General features: G+C 52.7%; 4 protein-coding genes across 4 annotated transcripts; 1 reads left to right on the top strand and 3 right to left on the bottom strand.

Moving 5' to 3' along the window:
* Positions 1-4,229: 4,229 nt before the first annotated feature.
* CTRU02_212768 (uncharacterized protein) lies at positions 4,230-5,545 on the top strand (the record flags this gene model as incomplete). The annotated part of the gene is made up of 2 exons (XM_070205909.1): positions 4,230-5,412; positions 5,466-5,545. 2 exons carry the CDS (start codon positions 4,230-4,232, stop codon positions 5,543-5,545), a joined length of 1,263 nt encoding a protein of 420 aa, XP_070060302.1.
* A 4,555-nt stretch (positions 5,546-10,100) lies between these two features.
* CTRU02_212769 (tbc domain-containing protein) lies at positions 10,101-12,619 on the bottom strand (the record flags this gene model as incomplete). Its single annotated transcript, XM_036723394.1, has 6 exons — positions 10,101-11,350; positions 11,399-11,541; positions 11,598-12,130; positions 12,187-12,348; positions 12,414-12,531; positions 12,597-12,619. The coding sequence occupies 6 exons, from the start codon at positions 12,617-12,619 to the stop codon at positions 10,101-10,103; spliced, it is 2,229 nt and encodes a 742-aa protein (XP_036584670.1).
* Positions 12,620-13,358: 739 nt separating this feature from the next.
* On the bottom strand, positions 13,359-13,772 carry CTRU02_212770 (uncharacterized protein; the record flags this gene model as incomplete). The annotated part of the gene is made up of 1 exon (XM_036723393.1): positions 13,359-13,772. One exon carries the CDS (start codon positions 13,770-13,772, stop codon positions 13,359-13,361), a length of 414 nt encoding a protein of 137 aa, XP_036584669.1.
* Positions 13,773-14,597: 825 nt separating this feature from the next.
* Positions 14,598-18,742, bottom strand: CTRU02_212771 (serine/threonine protein kinase; the record flags this gene model as incomplete). The annotated part of the gene is made up of 4 exons (XM_070205910.1): positions 14,598-14,872; positions 14,926-18,032; positions 18,461-18,638; positions 18,709-18,742. 4 exons carry the CDS (start codon positions 18,740-18,742, stop codon positions 14,598-14,600), a joined length of 3,594 nt encoding a protein of 1,197 aa, XP_070060303.1.
* Between the last annotated feature and the right edge of the window lie 200 nt (positions 18,743-18,942).

Consider the following 18,942-nt stretch of genomic DNA (forward strand, 5'->3'; position numbering starts at 1 on the left):
GGCACAGCTGTGCCGCGGGTGTGCTTCTCCACCCAACAGGCCTCCTCCAGTGTGGCACGAGGTGTTGAAAATGCCTTCAAGGGGGAGGCAAAAATAAACAATCAAAGGGGGCAAAAACTAACGACTCATCACGCTAATATTCCCCTCGGACTTATGGTAAGCTCTTTGGTTTTGAGCAGCTTTTGAGATCCCCTTCGCCTGGGAGCTTGACGGAGTGGCAACCTCGGATCCGATCGGTGCCAGATGCGTCTTCCGAACTAGGTCGCCAGGTGTCTTTGCCGAAACCCTAGTAATAATCTTCGACTCTGTCTCGATCATCTCCCTCCCTAGCGGTGAAGGTTGACACTATTTGACTCAGATGCTCAACGACGAGTTCCTGTTGAGATGGCAAATACAGGGGGCGTGCCAACAGTGGGGATGAGGTTCAAGCAGCGCAACACCATCGTTTTGCCAAGCTGCAGTCTATGAGGAGCTCATGATCATCTCAATTATGTCAAAAGAGCGGTGGCCGTAAGCAGCCATACGCAACCGGTAGGCGGAGGGTCGGATACGTGCTCACCGTTCTTCTCAAGAGAGAGGGCCTCGCCATGGACCAGGCCTCGAGCATCCGTCTTGACATGTGTACAACGGGGGATGGCAGATTTGACTAATATACATGTGCCTCTCACAGGGAAAGGAAAGTACAGCCTTGGGCCTCCTGCAGAGTAGATGACCGTGGAGGGGCGTGTGTGGCCTCTACCAACCTCACTCCAGCCTCAGGGTGCGACGGATGGCGGAATATGGAAGAGACGATTGCTTAATTGGGCGGCATGCTTCTGTCGATCACGTCGACAAGCTGGCGGGGAGCTTGTCTGTTTCGGATCTCTACCACAGGCATTAACCCAAGGAGACATGCAGATAGGTTCTAAAAGGAAGTCCAGAAAAAGAACTACGGATGGCCATACAAATGCAGGGCGAAGCTTTTTGGGTGGTAATATTGACAACAGCGCAGCCGCTCTGGCACGAGTATCTGCAGTTGTCAAAGTTGGGCAACTCGAAGATAATGCGCTGGCCATGAATGAGGCCGAAGACGGCCGCCCAATGATCCCCTTTTCGGTTCGTACCAAATCGGCACGTAACGGTATCCCCTAGGACGATTGGGAGGAAACCTCGTGGCTTGCGTTCCGTTGACAACATTTTCTTGCCGGTTACAGCAAGTGATTTGCGTTGAGGCATTCAACGCGGGGTGGCACAGAGTTAACCAAACAATGAGCAAGCAACTCAAGTTATAAGTCAGTGGGGAAAAGGGGGCGATTGCAAAGGAGATCTCGCTTCAGAATGCGTGTGTTGCGTCGAGCGATTCGCTGCAAAGGAGAGATTGCGAGATTAGGAACGCCAGATGATCGAGGTTTGCAGAAACCAACATACGAGAGGCGGTTCAAGGTGGTCCAACCACGACTAAATAACGACAAGGGTATGGTACAGATACTTTGGACTCAAGAAGCCTTTTTTGCATCACCGCTCGTCAGAGCGGTAAAGGAGACGGCGGCCAACCGAAGGAGAGAGAAAAAAAAGAAACAAGTAATTGCATCGTGGCGAACGCTCCTGCACCTCATACTCGCCCAGCCATCGTCGCGTGGCTTTGGCAAAGGGAGGGTGATCCCTGAATGTAGCAGCGCGCGCTTGAGGTGGCTTTGAGGTAAATTAGTGAAGAGTCCAGACGAAGCAGGGCACCTGTTTAGAAATGGAAGAAGAAATCTGGGGTTCGTTGTCCAGACGGTGAGTCGGCGACAGGCTCGATGGCGCAGGCAGGCGAAGGCGGAGAGCGGCGGATAGTGAGTCCACAAGCCCACAAGAAGGCCGTTAGATATGCTTCTTGTGTGTGGTGTGGAGAGTAGGGGTTGGGCTCGGTTCCGCCATCCGTCACCTAGCCATCGAAATCTGCGGCGGCGAGCGCTTTCTTATTCCTGAGACTCGAATCATGTTGGAAATCCAGATGCGCTCATGGTGACCTTGGGCAAATTACGGTACAACGGACTGCAGCCAAGGAACACCCCTCCCCCCCTTGTCCAGGACAACCTAACCGTACCCAACCTTGTCAACGTTGGCCTTGCAGAGAGATTCCCACCACCTCTTCATCAGCTTACCACCCTCGTCGGGCGGTCCCCGCAGCAATCGAACGGACGGTCGAGGGCCCAGGCAGAACGGCGGCCCCACAAACCGTCTTCCTAAATCCTTGACAGACGGCGGTAAGGCGGCTGCAGTCGACGACTACCGCGTGGCCATCCATCGGCGGCCATTTATCGATCCCCTCCATCAGCGGGACCGATATGTGTCTCTCTCTCAAATCAGAAATGTATCTCAGACAGAAACCTGAATTATTACGAGAGGGGGTTGTCTGCGAGATTTGGGTTTGCAGCTATGCATGTCTGTGTGTGTGTGTGTGTGGAGAGAGAAGAAAAAGAGACGTTGAGAGAGGAGAGGAAATGAGAGAGAGAGGCGGGGGGCGGCCAAAGAGAGGGCGTTCCATTCCGCAGCGAGCGCGATGCAGAATCACACCGACTCTAACACTGGGGAAACAGGTCACGCTCTCGCTGCAAACACATGCGGTAGCGACTGGGAGGCATCCAGAACGTGATGGTATCGTAATTATGCGACTGACAATCATCACTGGCATGGTCCGTTTTGTTATACCGGCGACAACAACAACAGTTGCAACATGTTGGGCAAACTGGACAGGCATTAATACTTTGTGCACATTGAAGGCCAGGGCCACCTTCTATTATTGTTGTTATTATTACGCTCGCTTCCAGAATTCCGGGACAGCGATACTCCAACCAGATTATGACATTCATCTTCGACTAGGCTTGGGGGGCCACCCCCCAGAAAGAGCCAATAGCAACATCATGTTGGTCCAACAGCAAATGAGACTTGGGGTAGCACAAGGCAGAACAAAAGCACACAGCACAACATGATATACATGCCATGTCTACCTTTCCTAGGCCTGCTGGCCACCCCTGGCCTGCTACTCTCCAGCTCGCTCTCACCTCGCCCTCATCACACCTGCAGACACACGCATCCCCCTTCTGGGGCTGGCGTATCCCCACCATTACAATCACACCCATGGCGTCCCCAGTCGATACCTAGTTGTTCGTTATTCGTTTCTGCTACGTCCGCAAGACAGTGGACCTCGCAGCTCGGCCCCGGGCGACTACGACCTCACGCACCAGTTGTGACGCGCAGCTCGATCTAAGACTAGCGCCCTCGGAGGAGAATATCGACTGTGCAGCAGTCCCGAATACCACCACCACCACCACCACCACCACTGCCTGCTGAACAGTGTTCACTATCCGTCCTTTCATTATGCACCGTCATCTCGACTATTTCGAACAAGTCGACTGTGTTAACTCTCCCTTGCAAACCTGCAGACCCCCCCGACCTGCGGGCGCTGGTCCTTCTATTCACTCTGGATTCCCACGCCTCCCCGTCTCGTAGTCTCGCAGCCTTTTTTTTTTTTTTTTTTTCCCTCTCTCTCTTGCTTGCATGCCTTGCTCTTCATCCCCGTCCTCGTCATTCCCAAACAGGCCAGAGCCTTGTTTGCTACCCGCCCCCCATGCCCACCCATTCATAAGTAGGTGGCGCACCCGAAGGTATTTTCGTAAGGAAACGCAATGCACAATGCAGAAGGGGGGAGATGGATGGCCTATCTTGACCGGGGTCGTGTCCCCAGAGGAGGGGCACTCGGCGCCAGCCTAGGACTCGACAGATTGGGCGACATGCAGGATACATATTATGGATCTACCCTTTGGCCTGCGTCTGCACACTGTCTAGTACCGAAGAATAAGAAACGGCTTTTCGCTGTCAAGAAGCCTCCAGGCGGAGCCCGATCTCCCTGGGCCCTTGCTTAGAGCTACAGCCATAACCTGGTCTTCAATCCTCAACCCCCGTCCCCGAACCAGGGTCTTGGCTAGCTTTTCTTTCCTAGGAGGAATAAAAAAACGTATAACAGAGACATAGATCCATCACGGACACGGGAACTTGATAATCAGGGTCTGACCCGTTGTCGATGACTCGTCTCGTCTCTCCCAACCCGATCAACCACATACCTCGCCCCCAAAGTCCTTCACCATTCTTCATCGATAAGATCTCCGCAAGTGCCAGGCCATTCTTTCTGTCCTCGGCTTTTGTGTCTTTGATCACATAGTATTCCTCTTCGACACTCCAGAGACTCATCAACAATATCAGACAACATGTTTGTTGGCTTACAAGAACACCGACACGACATGAACAGGCTGCCGCCGCCCAACACTTTCAACCAGGCTCGCAACGACGACGTGCCTCGTGTTCTCCCCAGCCTCTCTTCCTTTGGCTACGACGACAGGATGGACGTGGATGCCCGCTACGAATCGAAACCCTCGGGAGGCCCTCGCCATGAGGTGGAAGTCGCAACGACCCTCGCCTCTATGGCCTCCTTCAACATCAAATCGCCCACGCTTCCCTCTCCAACCCAAAGCTTCTCCTCGGTAAAGTCTGAAGGTATGGAACCACTTTCCCCGGTAGCTTTTCATTGGTTTTATCAGCAGAGGCTCACGCCGGTCCCAGGAATGACGAGGTCAACCAATTCCCAGTTCTCCTCTCCAGAACCTAGATCACCGGACCTGCCTTCAGTAAACAGCCACCTATCTTTCGGCAAGGACGGCGGCAACAGCAACTCACAAATTACCCTCCCGCGCCTTCGCGAGCTGGATCTGCGGCTTCCAGAACCCGAGTTCCCCTCCGCGCCGTCAAGCTCAAGCTTCATGGGCTCGCTCAACGGACCTCGCCGCACAAGTCTCGAGTCCATAGGCTCATTTCCGGAAACGCGCATCGACGTCTCGTCGCCCACAGCATTTCGCATGCCCATCCCACCCATGGCTTATCCGGATGCTCTCCCGTCGCCAACCCACAGGAGCCATCCCCTCTCACCACCCGGCCGCCGCCTTCAGCAGAGGCTTCCCGTAACCATGCGCACAGGAGGCTCCAGCCCTAACCGCCGTCCTCGCCGCTCGCCCACGGGCTCCCGTTGCAACGTGAAGTACACGATTCAGCAGGTCGACTTCATTGACTACTTCCGTGTGGACCACCACCTCTCCTGGAAAGAAGTCGAGGCGAAATACGCCTCCGTCTTCCCTGAGGACGCGGCCAAGGGTCACAAGCGCGGCCCTCAAGGACTGCAGGGTGTGTACTACCGCAAGAACAAGCAAATCCCTGCCACGGACCAGAACAACCTCTTCATCTTTGACGAGGACGATAACCCCCGGACCTTCCAGTGTGACGTACGGGAACAGGGCAAAAAAATGAACAACTCCATCGGGCTGTTGGCCATGCACCCTGAACGAGCCATTACGTACTCTTGGGTTTCTGAGGAGCACAAGAGGCAGTACGATAAGATTGGTAGGTTTTCGTAGTGCAGATCCGAGTTACTGGGTGCTAACAGTCGGTTTCAGGTCGCGCAAGACAAGCACAGCTCGATGCCGCAGAGCAGCGCAAGAAACGCAGGCGAGCCATTCAGAACAGCAGGCTTTGAGCCTTCGATTTTCTCTCTTTTTCTTCTTCTTCTTTTTTTTCCCTCTCTCTTTTCTCTTCTTATCTTGAATTTTGTTCCTTCTCATGACTGATATCCAATACCTTTTTCTTCATTCTTCTTCGTCTGTTTATTTTACACTACAGCGGAGGTAAACACATCACACGAGGATGGGGAGAGGGGCCCCTCACACAAGATCAAAAACAGGGGATACACAAAAAACCAGGGCTGTCATTGTGTAATCTCTCCAGGAACCAATCCCGTCTTGTCAATTTTTCCCGTGAGAAGGAAATCCCAAGAATCCGGGAGAACACCTTGTGGAGCGTCTCCAGTTGTGTATGATGATCTGTGATTGGGAGAGGGGAAAAGAGTGCAGCAAAGAGATCAAAACCGGGGTTCAAAGGAGTTTCAACCTTTCTTTTTTTTTCTGGTCTGTTATTTTTCGCCTCCCCTTTTCTTTCCCATCAGGGACACATGTTTTGGAGCGCGGGGCAACGGGGGCTGGCACCTTTACCAACGCCGACCAACCCTTCTTTTTTCCTTTTTTATTTTTCTTCTCTCCACTTTTGTTCTCGGTGTTTTCTTTGGAACAGTTGAGATGATCTTGACTGGAAAGGATAGGGATTGGACATGGAACGCAGGAATGAAATGACATGGAGTTGAATGTGTTCTGGCTGGGATATTGGGGGTGTCATGGGCAAAACGAGATACCAGGCGCGTTGGGGAGGCGAATAGCGGGGGGCTTTGCCGGTCTGTTTGCCGAATAGGCAAAACAATGACCACTTTCTTTTTTCTGTTTTCTCTTTCCTTCTTTACCGCTATCTCTCTTGGTTTTTGTTTTGTTTTACGGTCAACCCGACAAACAGTAACTGTTATTTGCCTCCGACAAGGTGTTACTTGAGCAGGGTTTTTATGATGATATACGAAGTGCCTGGCCTGTCTTTGCATCTGCATTGGTTTAAACTGGGATAGTCCGGAGAGGACTCGACGGGAAGGGGGAAAAAGGATGGGGGAGAAGAAGTGGAAAGGAAGTGGAAAGGAAGGGGGACCGGATTCTCCACACACCAGCTGTTGTTCATGTCATTGTCGGGATGAGCATTTGTTGCTACCCTGTGTATATAACTAAAGAAGAAGAAAAAAAAAAAACGATCCTCTCCCGGCCCCTCTGGGCAAAGGGGGGAGCGGGTTAAGAATAATAGTAGATTTTAGACAAAAAGATTTTTTATTAAAGAAAGCAAAAGCAAAGGCAAAAGCAAAAGGCCTCCAAAGTTGTCTGCCCGATGGTCGGAAAACCTGCGAGACGAACCGAGATGCTGTGACTACGTCGGTCGTTACACACGGGAATCTTGCTGCGTCAGAAGGGGCGAGAAATCCTTACGATTCAGGTACTGCTACTACTTCTTCTTCTTTCCCCCTTCCGACTTTGGAATATTAAAAAAAAAAGAGAAAAAAAAAAAAAGGACACCGCTGGTTTGGGACCGTGATGTGAGTTTGCGGGGGGTTTGGCCAGGGGTTGGGGGGTGGGGGAGAGAGGTTTTTGCGTATGCTGGATGGATCCTTTGTAATACCCATTGTCCCTCTCTCTCCTTCATCCCCCCCCCCCCCCCCCCCCATTGTTCCTGCTTACTGGAAAACAACGAGGGAGGGAGGGATGGGATGGGATGAGAGAGAGAGTGTGTGTGTGTGCCCCCGGATATCTTTCCGGGGGTTCGGTCACGTTGAAGATAAGGGGATAAACAAATCCACACCTGAAGGGCGGAACCAAGGGGGGGAAACTGTCAATCCAACAAACCAAACGAAAAAAAAACAAAAAAAAACACAACCAATTGTTGCGCTGCTGACGTCTGAAACTTGTATATTATCTTTCTACTCTGCTCTACGTGTATTCTGCCGCGAACCAAACTACGGATTCCCCATCTGTCGTCTCTCTTGCGGGGGCTGCCGTGTTCACATAGCCTCGTGTGAAAGGGGAGAGAGAGACAGAGAGAGAGAGAGAGAGCTTGCGGGTGGGTTTGCACGTTTGTTCGTGGTTACGTCGTCATGTGTGCGTAGACAGGGCGTTTTATTTTGTGGGCCGCAACTATTCCCACTGTTGTTGTTGGGTTGGCTTTGAGATGGGATCGATGGTCCTTGCGCCTACGGCAGGAAGGTCGAATTGTGTGCTCTTTTTGAGTTTTTCACAGGGTCAGGGTCAAGGTCAAGGTCAAGGGGGGGAAACAGGCCCGGAGGTGATGATGACAATGATGATGATGATTGTGGTGCGGTGGTTCCGGGGCTTAGTTGTTGCTACGGATGATATGAGCTTGCGATTGTGATGCGGCGGTCCCGCGAGACTGGATTGGCGTTTGGAGGGGGCCAGGGAAGGGAAGAGGCAGACTTGGTGGCGTTTACCGGTTAGTAGGGGGGGTGGTGTGTGAGATAGAAGAGGGCAAGCAAAAACGGACAGCCGGGGGAACGAGTGAAGAGGACATCACATCTGAAGGGGGGCAGCTCAGCTTTGTTCCCTCGACGCAGGAACAGGTTGAATCCACTGGCTGGCTGATCATTGTTGTCGAAACTCCAAAGATCCAAAGAAGACCAGGCAAGGGGGGGGGGGGGGGGAGGCCAGGACTGGAGCGACAGGGGTTGGCCAAGGATTGGTGTGGAGAGGATCGGTGAGGTAGGAAGTGATGGAGAAATGAAGAATCGTGACGGTATGGCCGTGGGTGGAGATGCGCGGTGGTGCTGTTGATCTCTCAATCTCCACTTTTTCTCTCCCACAGCAGTCCAGTCCGAGAAGGGGACGCTGCGAACCAGGCTGTTGGGACCGCCAGCTCCAGTTGTTGGTGGCGCATGTGGATGAAAGGTGACAGACCGTTGGGAGGACGAGGATTTGCAGAGATGAAAGGATCTCAAGTCTTGAAAACTGGGAACAAGGGGGTGATGGTTGTGGTTGTGGTGGTGGTGTGTAGTTGTTGCTGTTGTTGATGAAAGAGGGTCGAGGGTCAAGGGCTGGTTTGGTTTTCCTTTTTTTTATTTAATCCCCCTTGTAACATGCTTGTTTGCTTGCCTTGGAAAGAGAAAAGAGTTTGTCATTGGAGAAACTATGTGACATATCTCCCCCCTGTTTCTAGGGTCCCGAGGAGGGAAGAGAGATGAAGGAGGTGGTGGGTGTGTTTGTGGTGTGGCTCACACAAATCCTGACAACGCGCCGTTGGGAGTTGTTCTCTCTTCAAAGTAATGTGGCGCAAGTTTGGTGCGAAGCCGTTGGAACAGATACGCCACGTAACGGTTTTTGGTAGACATCAAGGGCTTGTCAAGTGTACGGGTTCCTGAACCTGGGACGAACCCCTGTCTACCATGTAGATAACTGCGCGTTCCGGGACGAAATGTTCTTTGTTGGAAGTGGACCAACCCCCCTGCAATCATGAAGAATCCAAAAGTGCTTTTATTGCGTAGGCTTTGCAGCGGATTCATGAAGAAAGAGGTGGGGACGTTGGTGGTGATTGCTGCATGTTTGCTTTCCGCTGACAAGGGTCCTTGACATGCCTGAAGTCGGTTGCTGTTGTTCACACAAACAAATGCTTCTCTAGGAAGCTGTTCTTTGTTGGTCCGAGAGTGGCGATGCAAGGCGCCCTTTCTGCGTGTTGTGTTATTTTCCTGGGTTCTATCTGTAGGGATAGATGGCTTGGGGGAAAATCCGCGTGGGGCGGCGTGTTACCAACTAGACGGCGCGTCGATGATTGTTGTGATGCCAGTATGGAAGCATTCTCGAAGGATTCGTTCAGCAACTGGCGGTTTACCGTCTCGTCAAGCTGCGGCAATGCTTGCCTTGGACAAGGCGGCCTGGGTAGATAGACGTATGGGGAGACTACTGCCAGTTCCGGTGATCAACACGGGACGCATAAAAAGTGGCTTGCTCGTCTGTGCCTTAATCCCTACAGACCTTGGCTTGCTGGGGGGGGGGGGGGGGGGGGTTTCTGTCTAACGAGGAACAAATGGTCTGCGGGAACTCAGAAAGCCCTTAAAGGATCATGCCAAAGCAGGGGGAGAGCCACAAGCGAGCCGTTCTAAGCCTTGTACGCCGGCGGCAGAAGACACGAAGCTGTGAAGAAAAAGGCAATGAAAGGGACTTTGGTATGTGGGTGTCGCCTTAGAACCTCGGCCCATTACTTCCTCCCCATAAAGTCAGGCGAGGTCCTATTGTCCAACCATGTATAAGCAATGGGATTGACCATGGCCTGTCACATTGCATGCACCTGCTAGCCCTCTTGAGTCCACCCACACTTCGTGGCAGGTTCCAACATAAAATGCCGGGTTCCATGGTTGCGTTGGGAAGACCAAGGGTACGCAAAGGAACTAGATGAACTACAAGTTTCCTAGGTTATGCACTAGACATGTGGGCACAAAGGGGACAATTACCAGTATCATGGAATTATGCTCTGTCAGACTCTGAGTCCTCGGTCTACAAACACTCGGCGAGATCTGCAACTCGTATACCCGTCATTATCTTGCTTCTTCCACGACAGCTCTTGTCATCGTTAACGTTATCTGCAACTCTAATAGTGTATCATGTACATCATGCAAACGGAGACCTGGACTTGCTTATTGGCTGCAGTCCGAATATATCATCTGACTTGACAGGTTTGCTCTGGTCCTCCGACTCGGCCAATACCTCGCCAAAAAGGAATGCGTTACGCTCCCTGCTGATGTTGCCCGATGGTCGCTTGCGGTGGTTGCCTCCCGATGTTGCCTTTGGCAGCTGCGGCGGCGTTGCTGAATGTGCCGGTTGGTCTGGTTCGAGCATCCACGAGAATGAAGATTGTGCGAGAGTCGATCGTGTCGGTATCGGCGGTTGAGGTCGGCTCACTTTTGGCGAGGAACTCTCCGAAGATGTGGTTGACACCAACACCGATGGTTGTTGAGATGTCTGTCCTGATGAGGTATCTTGCGTGATTTCCATCGCGTCAGACAGTTGCGAAGGCGGATCTGGTGATTTTGACTTTCCTCCTTCTGCCAACGATAGCGTTGAGATAACTCTCGCGACGTTCTCCGTCGCTGTCGTGCCTCCAAGCACGGCGCTGTCATCTGGTCCTATATCCATCGGAACATCATCCTTTACCTCTTCAGGCGGCGGGCTTGAGATGCTCTCTAGGTCCGGAACTTCGATCGTCGAATCCTCAAGGTAGACTTTGACAAACTGTATCTTGGCAGCGGCAACCTCAGCAAGCTCCAGCGTTTTGACCTTGTTGTCGAGGTCGGAAGTGGCTAAAGACCTGAGGCTAGTGACCGTCTCTTCCAGCATATTTGCCAGCAGTTTGTTTCTCTTCTCCATTGCAGCGACCGCCTGTGCCGCCGTCTCGTCGCTGAGTAGCTGCCTCACTGTGCGAGGTGAGTAGCGCACCTCGTTGAGACCCTGCATGTTCCGTTTGAACTCTCCCATGGCATCCCTTACGGCTTGGTTGATGCCCAGCTTCTCGCCTCTTTCAAGCATGCCTTTGGCGGCGCCTTGGAAGAGAGCTTCCACGCCGCCTTGTTGCTGAATGAACCGTCCCGGAGAGGGTATTGGTGATTGGGTTCCTTTGGTTCGGTTTCTAAAAGACGAGAACGCTTGACCCATCGGCGTCGAAGGTCGCGAGCTACTCGCCGACGCAGGCGTGCTAGGTGCCCTGCCCGTGTACTTCAACATGAGGGATGTGCCACCTGACACGTTCAGATGAGTTCTGAGGTAGACTGCATCGTCTACGAACGTATGCGGCCCATGAGGAGCTTCTGGTGCTGGGTACTTTAGCAGCAACTGCAGACAAACGGAGTAATCGGCCTCAAGCACTGTACTCCGTTAGCAGGGGCAACAACGCACGATGGGGGCGTACTAACAACTCCAGCGTATTCTGATAAGCATGGCGACACAGATGAGGTCTATCAGGCTTAATGAGGGATCGACGGCGAACATGGTATCCCAAAGCACGAGGAGCTGGTCGAAAGGAAATTCGCGCCCGAAAAGAAGGCGAATCCAGCGACTATGGTGGCTGTTAGTAGTTGTTATTGTCGTTGTGGAGGTCTCAAGGTCGCCTACATCAGGAAGATTTGCGGAAGAATCTCAATATCCTTCAGGTGATTTGCTAGCTCAGGGTCGACCTTGGCCAAGCACACCTCATGAATGTACTTGCTTTTCTCGACAATGGCCGAAGTTTCCACCCGGTCTCTGGAAGCGGACGCCAGTGCCGCCTTGGAAATGGAGTCCTGGACCTCGTAAAATGCCTTGGCTTTCTCCATAATCTTTGAAAACATTGCAAAGGCATCGTGTTCGATGTAGGATGAATCGAGCACGGTAAGCATTGTCTCATCGACGGGAACGCCGCTCGAAGAGATCGCCTCGCGGTCAAGGGCGTCTTGATGAACAACATAGGCAATCGGAGCCAGCAACTCATGCATACCCTGACGATAACCGCCACTGTTCGGATGCAACTTGCAGTACACAAACAGAGCATCAATGATCATCGCCTGGGTTCGTTCCTCGTGGTAGAACGGCTCGTCTGGCAGTCGACGGACATCTTGGGCGATTTCTGCCCTGATGATCTCATCCTGGCGAACAGTGTTCCACGGTGACTACATGGGAGCATGAGCTGCTTGTGGGCGAAGAGCAGGTTTCGGTAAGTACTAACTTTGGGGTCATCGGCCAATGGATCCACGGCCACCTTGGCCAGTTCCTCAGGATGCTTGATGAATTTCAGAAAATGATCTCGCTGTTGAGAGTAGTAGTTGCGCGATTCGGTATTGTGCTGTGACCATTCTGCAACATCGGCAGCTTGGAAGAGTAAAAAAGCCTGGAGGTGTGTAGTCGTCAGTTTGGGGGTTCACCTGAGGCGGCCGGCACTGAGGGAATACAGACCTTCCAGCACACCGACCTGCAACCCGAGATACAGGGACTCGACGGGCCATTGTACTTCACCGCGCGTTGCAAATCAGGCAGAATTCCAGCATACTTCAACGTCTCGGCCCACCGTTTCCTGAAGAACGGGTCAGTCGCTGACGATGATGTCAGGGTGGTTGTGATGATGTGACTCGCACGTACTGGGCTTCATCGAGGGCTCTCATCGTGTGCCGATAACTCCCTGGACCAGGGTTATTACTAACCTACAAGAGGACGGAAGCGACGGAACTCACATTCACATCAAGTTCCGGCAACCTGCAAGCCACAAATGATTGGCATAAACTGATGATCGGTGAGATGTAGTTAGTTGAAGGGTGGCTGGTGAGCAACTAATTAGGAGTTGGGGGAAGCTTGGGCCAAGCCGAAGCGCTCTACGTAGTAGGCCGTACCTGAGGTGAGTGAGGTAAGAGCAGAGGGACTGAGGAGGGGCAGCACGCAGGGGGGGGTGGGTTCCGAACGAAGTGGGGTAGCGGGACCAGTCTCGATTTCGCGGCCTGCCAATGACATTACCCCGCCATCAGCCGTTGCACACATTTCAGTTCATGTCAGTCAGTGATGGTGTACTGCAGTTGGAGGATTGGGACCTATCGATAAGCTGGCTTTATAAAGTTAAAGGTTGCATTTGAGCGAACGTCAATCTGGCCGAGATCTGAAGGGCGCCCTCCTGGAATGGAGTGCCGATGCCAAATTTTCAACCCAGAAAGTTTGTATCCGTATTCAGTCCTGATTCTCAACTCAATCGTTAATTAACCAGCTCACAGAAACCCAAATGAGTTGAATATACACGTCAAATGTTCCATCGTCCCGAAAAAACAAAAAACCGTAGGAAATGAACAAGGTCTGTTCCCATGTGACTGAAGCAAATCAACCGTGGGAACCACCACACACTCCAGCCCTCACTCACTATGTAACATCAACACACTTGATCAAACCCATCCGGTCCTTCACCGCATCCCACCAAGCAGCCTGCACCATGCCCGTATTGCACCCCAACCCGACACTGAAATCCCACTGCAACTTCGTCGGCCCGTTGGCCTTGCAATGCGGCCTGTCGATGTTGACGACGCAGCTACCCGCAAACTGCTTCAGTTCCTTCCACAGCTTGTTGCAGAGCGCCGGCACGTCTTCACCCTCGGGGATGTCGTGCGCTTCGACGGAATAGCGCAGCCATAGAGGAAGCACAAAGTGCTGGGTGAAGGGGATGCCTTTTTTCCAGACGTTGCAGCGGACGTAGGGCTTGGGGGCATCAGCTGCGCTTGATAAGGCTGCCAGAGCGAGGAGGGACAAGGCCAGTGGCGAAGAGAGGGAGAGCTTCATGATGTCGAATGGCGTTCTCGATGAAAGCTTGAGCGCGTTGTGATGACCCGCGATGTCTAAGAAAAGAGGGCTGATGGCGGGAAACATTGCGGCTCCTATATACTCGCCTCACGCCGACGCCGAGACAGCACGCGAGGGAACACACATTCATTCGTATGCTACGAGGACGACAACAATGCTCAGCAAGGGGGGAGGGGGGCAGCGTTTTAACCGCATATGAAAACGCAACCTCATGCCGCATGACACAAACGATGCCTTCTCAAGCCCCGAGCTCAGGTCCCGCCTTCCAAATATAGACGGCCTGTTTTCCATCAGTCAAAGAAGTGCGCCTTCATAAAGACATAGGTCGCCATTTGGTCTCTGCCTTCACAATACCATCAAAGCTCAGGTGTCAATGTTTTTTATATTCCCTATGCACTACGCCGTCTCCGGTCCAATTCCGTTTGCTAAACCGCAATTCTTTCTATTGAATTCTGTCTTCGCTGAAATGCCACTGAGCTCCATGCAGACCCTATTCCCCTTTACCAAAGGTACTTTCCCTTCGTTGAGCCCCTTTCCTCCTCCAGTCATGCTATACACCCCCACTCCCAAAGTCATCACATCAGAAAGACAAGGGGGACAGAAGAAAGAGAGTAATAAAAAAAAAGAAACAAACTCGTCTCTTTGCGTCAAATGGCTCTCTCTTAAGCACACCTGGCTGTGTCTGATAACAAGGCGTGCCGTTCAAGATTGCTCTTGGGTATCTTGACCAAATTGTTTCGTAGCCTCTACAGGCCTTGCCCCCCTCCCTTCATTCCATATTCAGCCGTAAACCGTCCAAGTCGGTCACTCATCATCAATCACCTGGCACCAAGGGTGTGAGAGCACTTGGTTGATGTCGTATCTCGCCTCTACATCTCGGTTGAGCATGCATCGCACCAGGTCTATGCTTTCATCGCTCATCGTCCAAGGCACCCGGAGGTCACGATCCATGATTTCGTCGATGCTGTAGAACGGGTTCTCTTTGTAGATGATCGTGTACAGCAGGATTCCCAGTGCCCAGACGTCTTGCTCCTTGCCGCCGTAGGGCTTGCCCGCGAGAACTTCAGGCGCAGCGTAATCTGGAATTTTTTCATTAGCCTATGCCACGATTGCCAAAGACAAATAAGCTTACCAATCGTGCCCACGAACACATCAAAGGGCCCGCTCTTGATGTACGCTGCACTTCCAAAGTCGATCAACTTGATGTGGCCCTCGCCGTCCAGAATGACGTTCTCGTCCTTGATGTCTCGGTGAACCACCAACGCTTTCGTGTGCAAGTGACCTATGGCTTTGGCGACTTGTATAAATATGCTGCGACACTCGGCCTCTTCCATGTTGCTGCGCAGCTCTATGTAGTCGAAGAGATCCATGCCCGGCAGGCCATGTGGGGCCATCTCGATATAATAATTCACATCATCTTCAAAAAAGGACTCCATGTCGACGATATTCGGGTGCTTGAGATCAGGTCTTCGCAGGTAATCAAGCACGTGAATTTCCAAAGGTACCGTGCCCAACTTGCGATCCCGGGTCCATGTGTCGACGAGAATGCGTCGCTTCGTCACATACTTCAAAACCACCTTCTTCTGCGTTGTCTTGTACTTGGCCAACTTCACCTGACCATAGGCACCTTGGCCCATGTCCTCGATAATCTGAAAATCGTCAATTGTCTTCTTGTGGGACGGTTCGACAACTCGGGGAGCCGAAGGTTGTTCTTGCTTCTTGTCCGAGGTTCGATGCACACCAGTCAACCTCGCAGCGGCCGTCATTGCGACTTCCTTGAGTTGTTTGGTGATGGCGGATGCAGTCGACGACGTCTCTTTGGATTTGGGTTCGTCGGAATCCGAGCTAATCTCTAGTGGTGTGTGTGCGGGCGTCTGTCCAGGCGATGGCTGATGTAAGGGAGTCGTCGTTCCAGAGGCTGAGCCCGATGTCATGCCGAGATTGGATCTGCTGGCGTGCATGTGCCTGGAGTAAGTAATCCAGAGAGCGAAAACCATTTCGGAATGGGTAACCGAAAAAGTATCGTCTTGGGTCGCCCCGCCCTTATCCTCATCTTCGTCCTCAATGACCGTCTCTTGAATGACAGTGGATTGCTTGGCGCTTCTGACAACTCTCATCTGAACGTCAATCTTGAGCTCCGACCCGTCTCTGTGCTTTCCTGGCAACCCTTCGGGCCGCAGGAATGTTGCCGCGGCATCTGGACGATTTTCCCGCAGACCAAGGATGGCCGATGCCCGGCGGAAACTGTGTTCTGGTACCACAATCCCGTCTAGTAGCTGAATACCATCCTCCTCTGTAAGAATGTGGAGTATTTTCTCAAAGTTCGGCACCAGCGAGTCAATGGGCATGCCATCGGGCTTTTCGAACCCAAACAGAGCTCCGCAGAATACCGAGTTGGAGCTTTGAATCTTGAGATTCTCTGGGTCAACGACGATGATCCCTGCAATGTGCGGGAAGCTCGAGACTCGTAACTCGGTTTTCCCCCGTACCTGCTCAACGGTGCATGGAATGTTGACTTTGGCCGGGTTTGGGCATGTGAAGAACTTGCGCCTCGCAATTTGGGCAAAATCAACCTCCCCGGTGCGAGGATCGATACCTTGACGAGGAATGCGCGGGATCAGCTTCCCGACATCCACACCAGGTTTTAATGTCTCAAACCCCCATATCGGTGCTGTGGCTCCGGAAATCTTCTGAATGATGCCTTCGTCGTCAAGTGCGATGATGGCTACGTCTTCATGGATTTCCTCGAGAACCCAGATTAAGCCAACCCGCTTCTCTTTTACCCACAAACTCGCGGAACCGGTTGCCCCGTTTCTCTTTTGAATGGGAACCACGTCGCCGCACAGCAACACTCCTCTGGATCTACTGCTCTGATGCCGCGAGCCTCCTCTCGGCTTTGGTGGGTTAGGATCTCCACTATGGACGGTTTGTGCCTTGCGTGTAACGGCTTTTGGTGGCTGTGACCTGGAATTGGGTTTGCTTAGAAGCTGAGCCGTTATCCCCCCTCGGCCACCCAGAAGTGAGGTCGTTGAAGAAGTCGGTGCGGGTGCTGCTGCCGTAATATCTTCAGCCTCGTTGATGCTGTCTTCGGGATCCATCTGTAATAGTTTCTTTTCTAACCACGCTCTTCGCTCCTCTTGGACAACCTCGAGAATTCCCATACGCCGAACCTCCGCCTTGGTGACTCCGAAAACCAAACAAGCTAGGTCGTTGGCGGCAATAATCGTCCACGGCGGCTTCGATTCTGTGGTGAAAATGGCCTGCGCGGCAGGAACCCATCTTGTCGAGTGACCATGGACAGCCGGACCAAGCGCGCTGGGCATGTTACCTGTAGAGAGAGGATGTGCAGTTGTGGGAGACGCAAGTTGCTCATGAACCGCCAAGTATGGCTGTGCCATGGTGTCCATCAACTGTTGGTGGACCGAAACAGGAAGTGTATCTGTCAACGTGCGTTTCAAGCTGAGCCTGCGAGACGGAGGCGGGGACGTCTTGGTCGTGGTTCCGCTTTCGTTCGTCGGGGTCCTACTCGAGCTTTCAGATTCAGCGTCGCCTGTCGGTGGCATCGACTTTTCCTCCGGGTCCTTTTTTGATGGCTCTTCCCTATTCGAAAAAGAAGCCTTTGAATGCGTCTGAGTAGGGGATGCGCTGGGAGAGTGGAAAGGCTCGGGGCTCGACGTCCGTGGGATGAAGTTTGCGTCAAACAGGTTCTCGCCGGAAACTTGTGCAGGTCCGGTAAGAGGGCCTGTCATGGCCTGATCGTGAGACGGAAGGTTACCCGCGCCGACGAGTTGTGCCCTGGCCAGTAAATCCAACATATTCTGCGTCTCAACGTCGCCAGAGGCTCGTGCTTGGGCGCTCGCAAGTGCAATGTTCGAGGATGAGGCGGACCAACCCATCCTGTCCTTCATAAACTCTATGGATCTCTTGAGAACATTCTGGCGGTTGTGTATGTATTCTTCTGATTGATGGGCAAATGAAAATGAGTGTAACGACTCGGACGGGAAGCGAGAGAGGTCTTCGGAGAAGTTGGGCGATGACGGATGCGAGTTGAACGGCATGCCGGGAGCGTTTGCCATCAACATCGTCATGGAGGTCGATCTCGACAGTCCAATGGACGAGCTTCTAGAGGCCGGATTTGATGTCGAGGGTATTGTCGGAGCTCGCGAAGAGGGTTGTTGTCGAATTCGACGCAGTCCAGAAAGGCCGAGGCCATGGTCGTGGTCTGTTACGATGGACGGTCTGTGGCTATAGAAGGCTTGTCAGCAACACGATGCCTTGCCTGATTATGGGTTGCCATGTGATCGTGCGATCGCCACCCAGTGACAGTTCGAGTGGTACACTAGCACCCGTGACGGCCGTCAGGTCTACCGCCCCGCCCATGAATGTTCTTGAATACGGGTATAGCCTTAATTTCTTGAGCCACGCATGATTGCCAGGCGTCGCATTGCAGCTGCCACTTGGATTCACTCTTTTTGTCTCATTAGGTCCCGATGCGCCGCCCACACTGTGTTTTGCGCGTCGTACTCTCGCGAGAACAATCCAACGTGTACAAGGTACGCAGGTCTTGGCGAGCCCCCATACAGTATATCGATCGAATCGTTCGAAATGGGCTCGACAGGCCTACCGGAAGGAATGGTCAAAGTGTATCAAAAAATAAAGAAACCAACCTTGTCATCGTATCGCTCTCGGCAACAGAGCCGGCATCGAAGGAGAAGCGCATTCGGCCGCGGCCCGGTTGGTCGGTCATGATTGCAAGGTTTCCGGTACTTCGATTCTTAGGGAGCTGCAACTGGGTTGTCGGGACTCTGCTCCTCCCGCGCGGCTCATCGTGATGTTTGTCGGTGCCTGCAACACGTGTGTGTCTTGGTCAGGTCGCGAAATTCGAGATGTGGGCTTGCGTGGTTGGATCACGTACCATTGTCGTGAGGTCCCCCATGCGTCTGTAGCATAATTGAAAAAGAAATGGCAAATCAACTTGGATAATATTTAGGGATAAATGCGGGCAGGCAGCGGATTTGACGTGCAGGATCGGATTCGGCGGGGTCTAGAGACAGTAAAAGGTCAGGTTGTCTGGTAGGTATCGATCGGGTCGTCGATGTGCTCTGAAGACGTACGAGAGAGCAAATGGTGGTGCCGATGGAGGTGGTGG

Source organism: Colletotrichum truncatum (genome assembly GCF_014235925.2).
Source record: "Colletotrichum truncatum strain CMES1059 chromosome Unknown Contig_0009, whole genome shotgun sequence".
NCBI classification, from domain to species: Eukaryota; Fungi; Ascomycota; class Sordariomycetes; order Glomerellales; family Glomerellaceae; genus Colletotrichum; species Colletotrichum truncatum.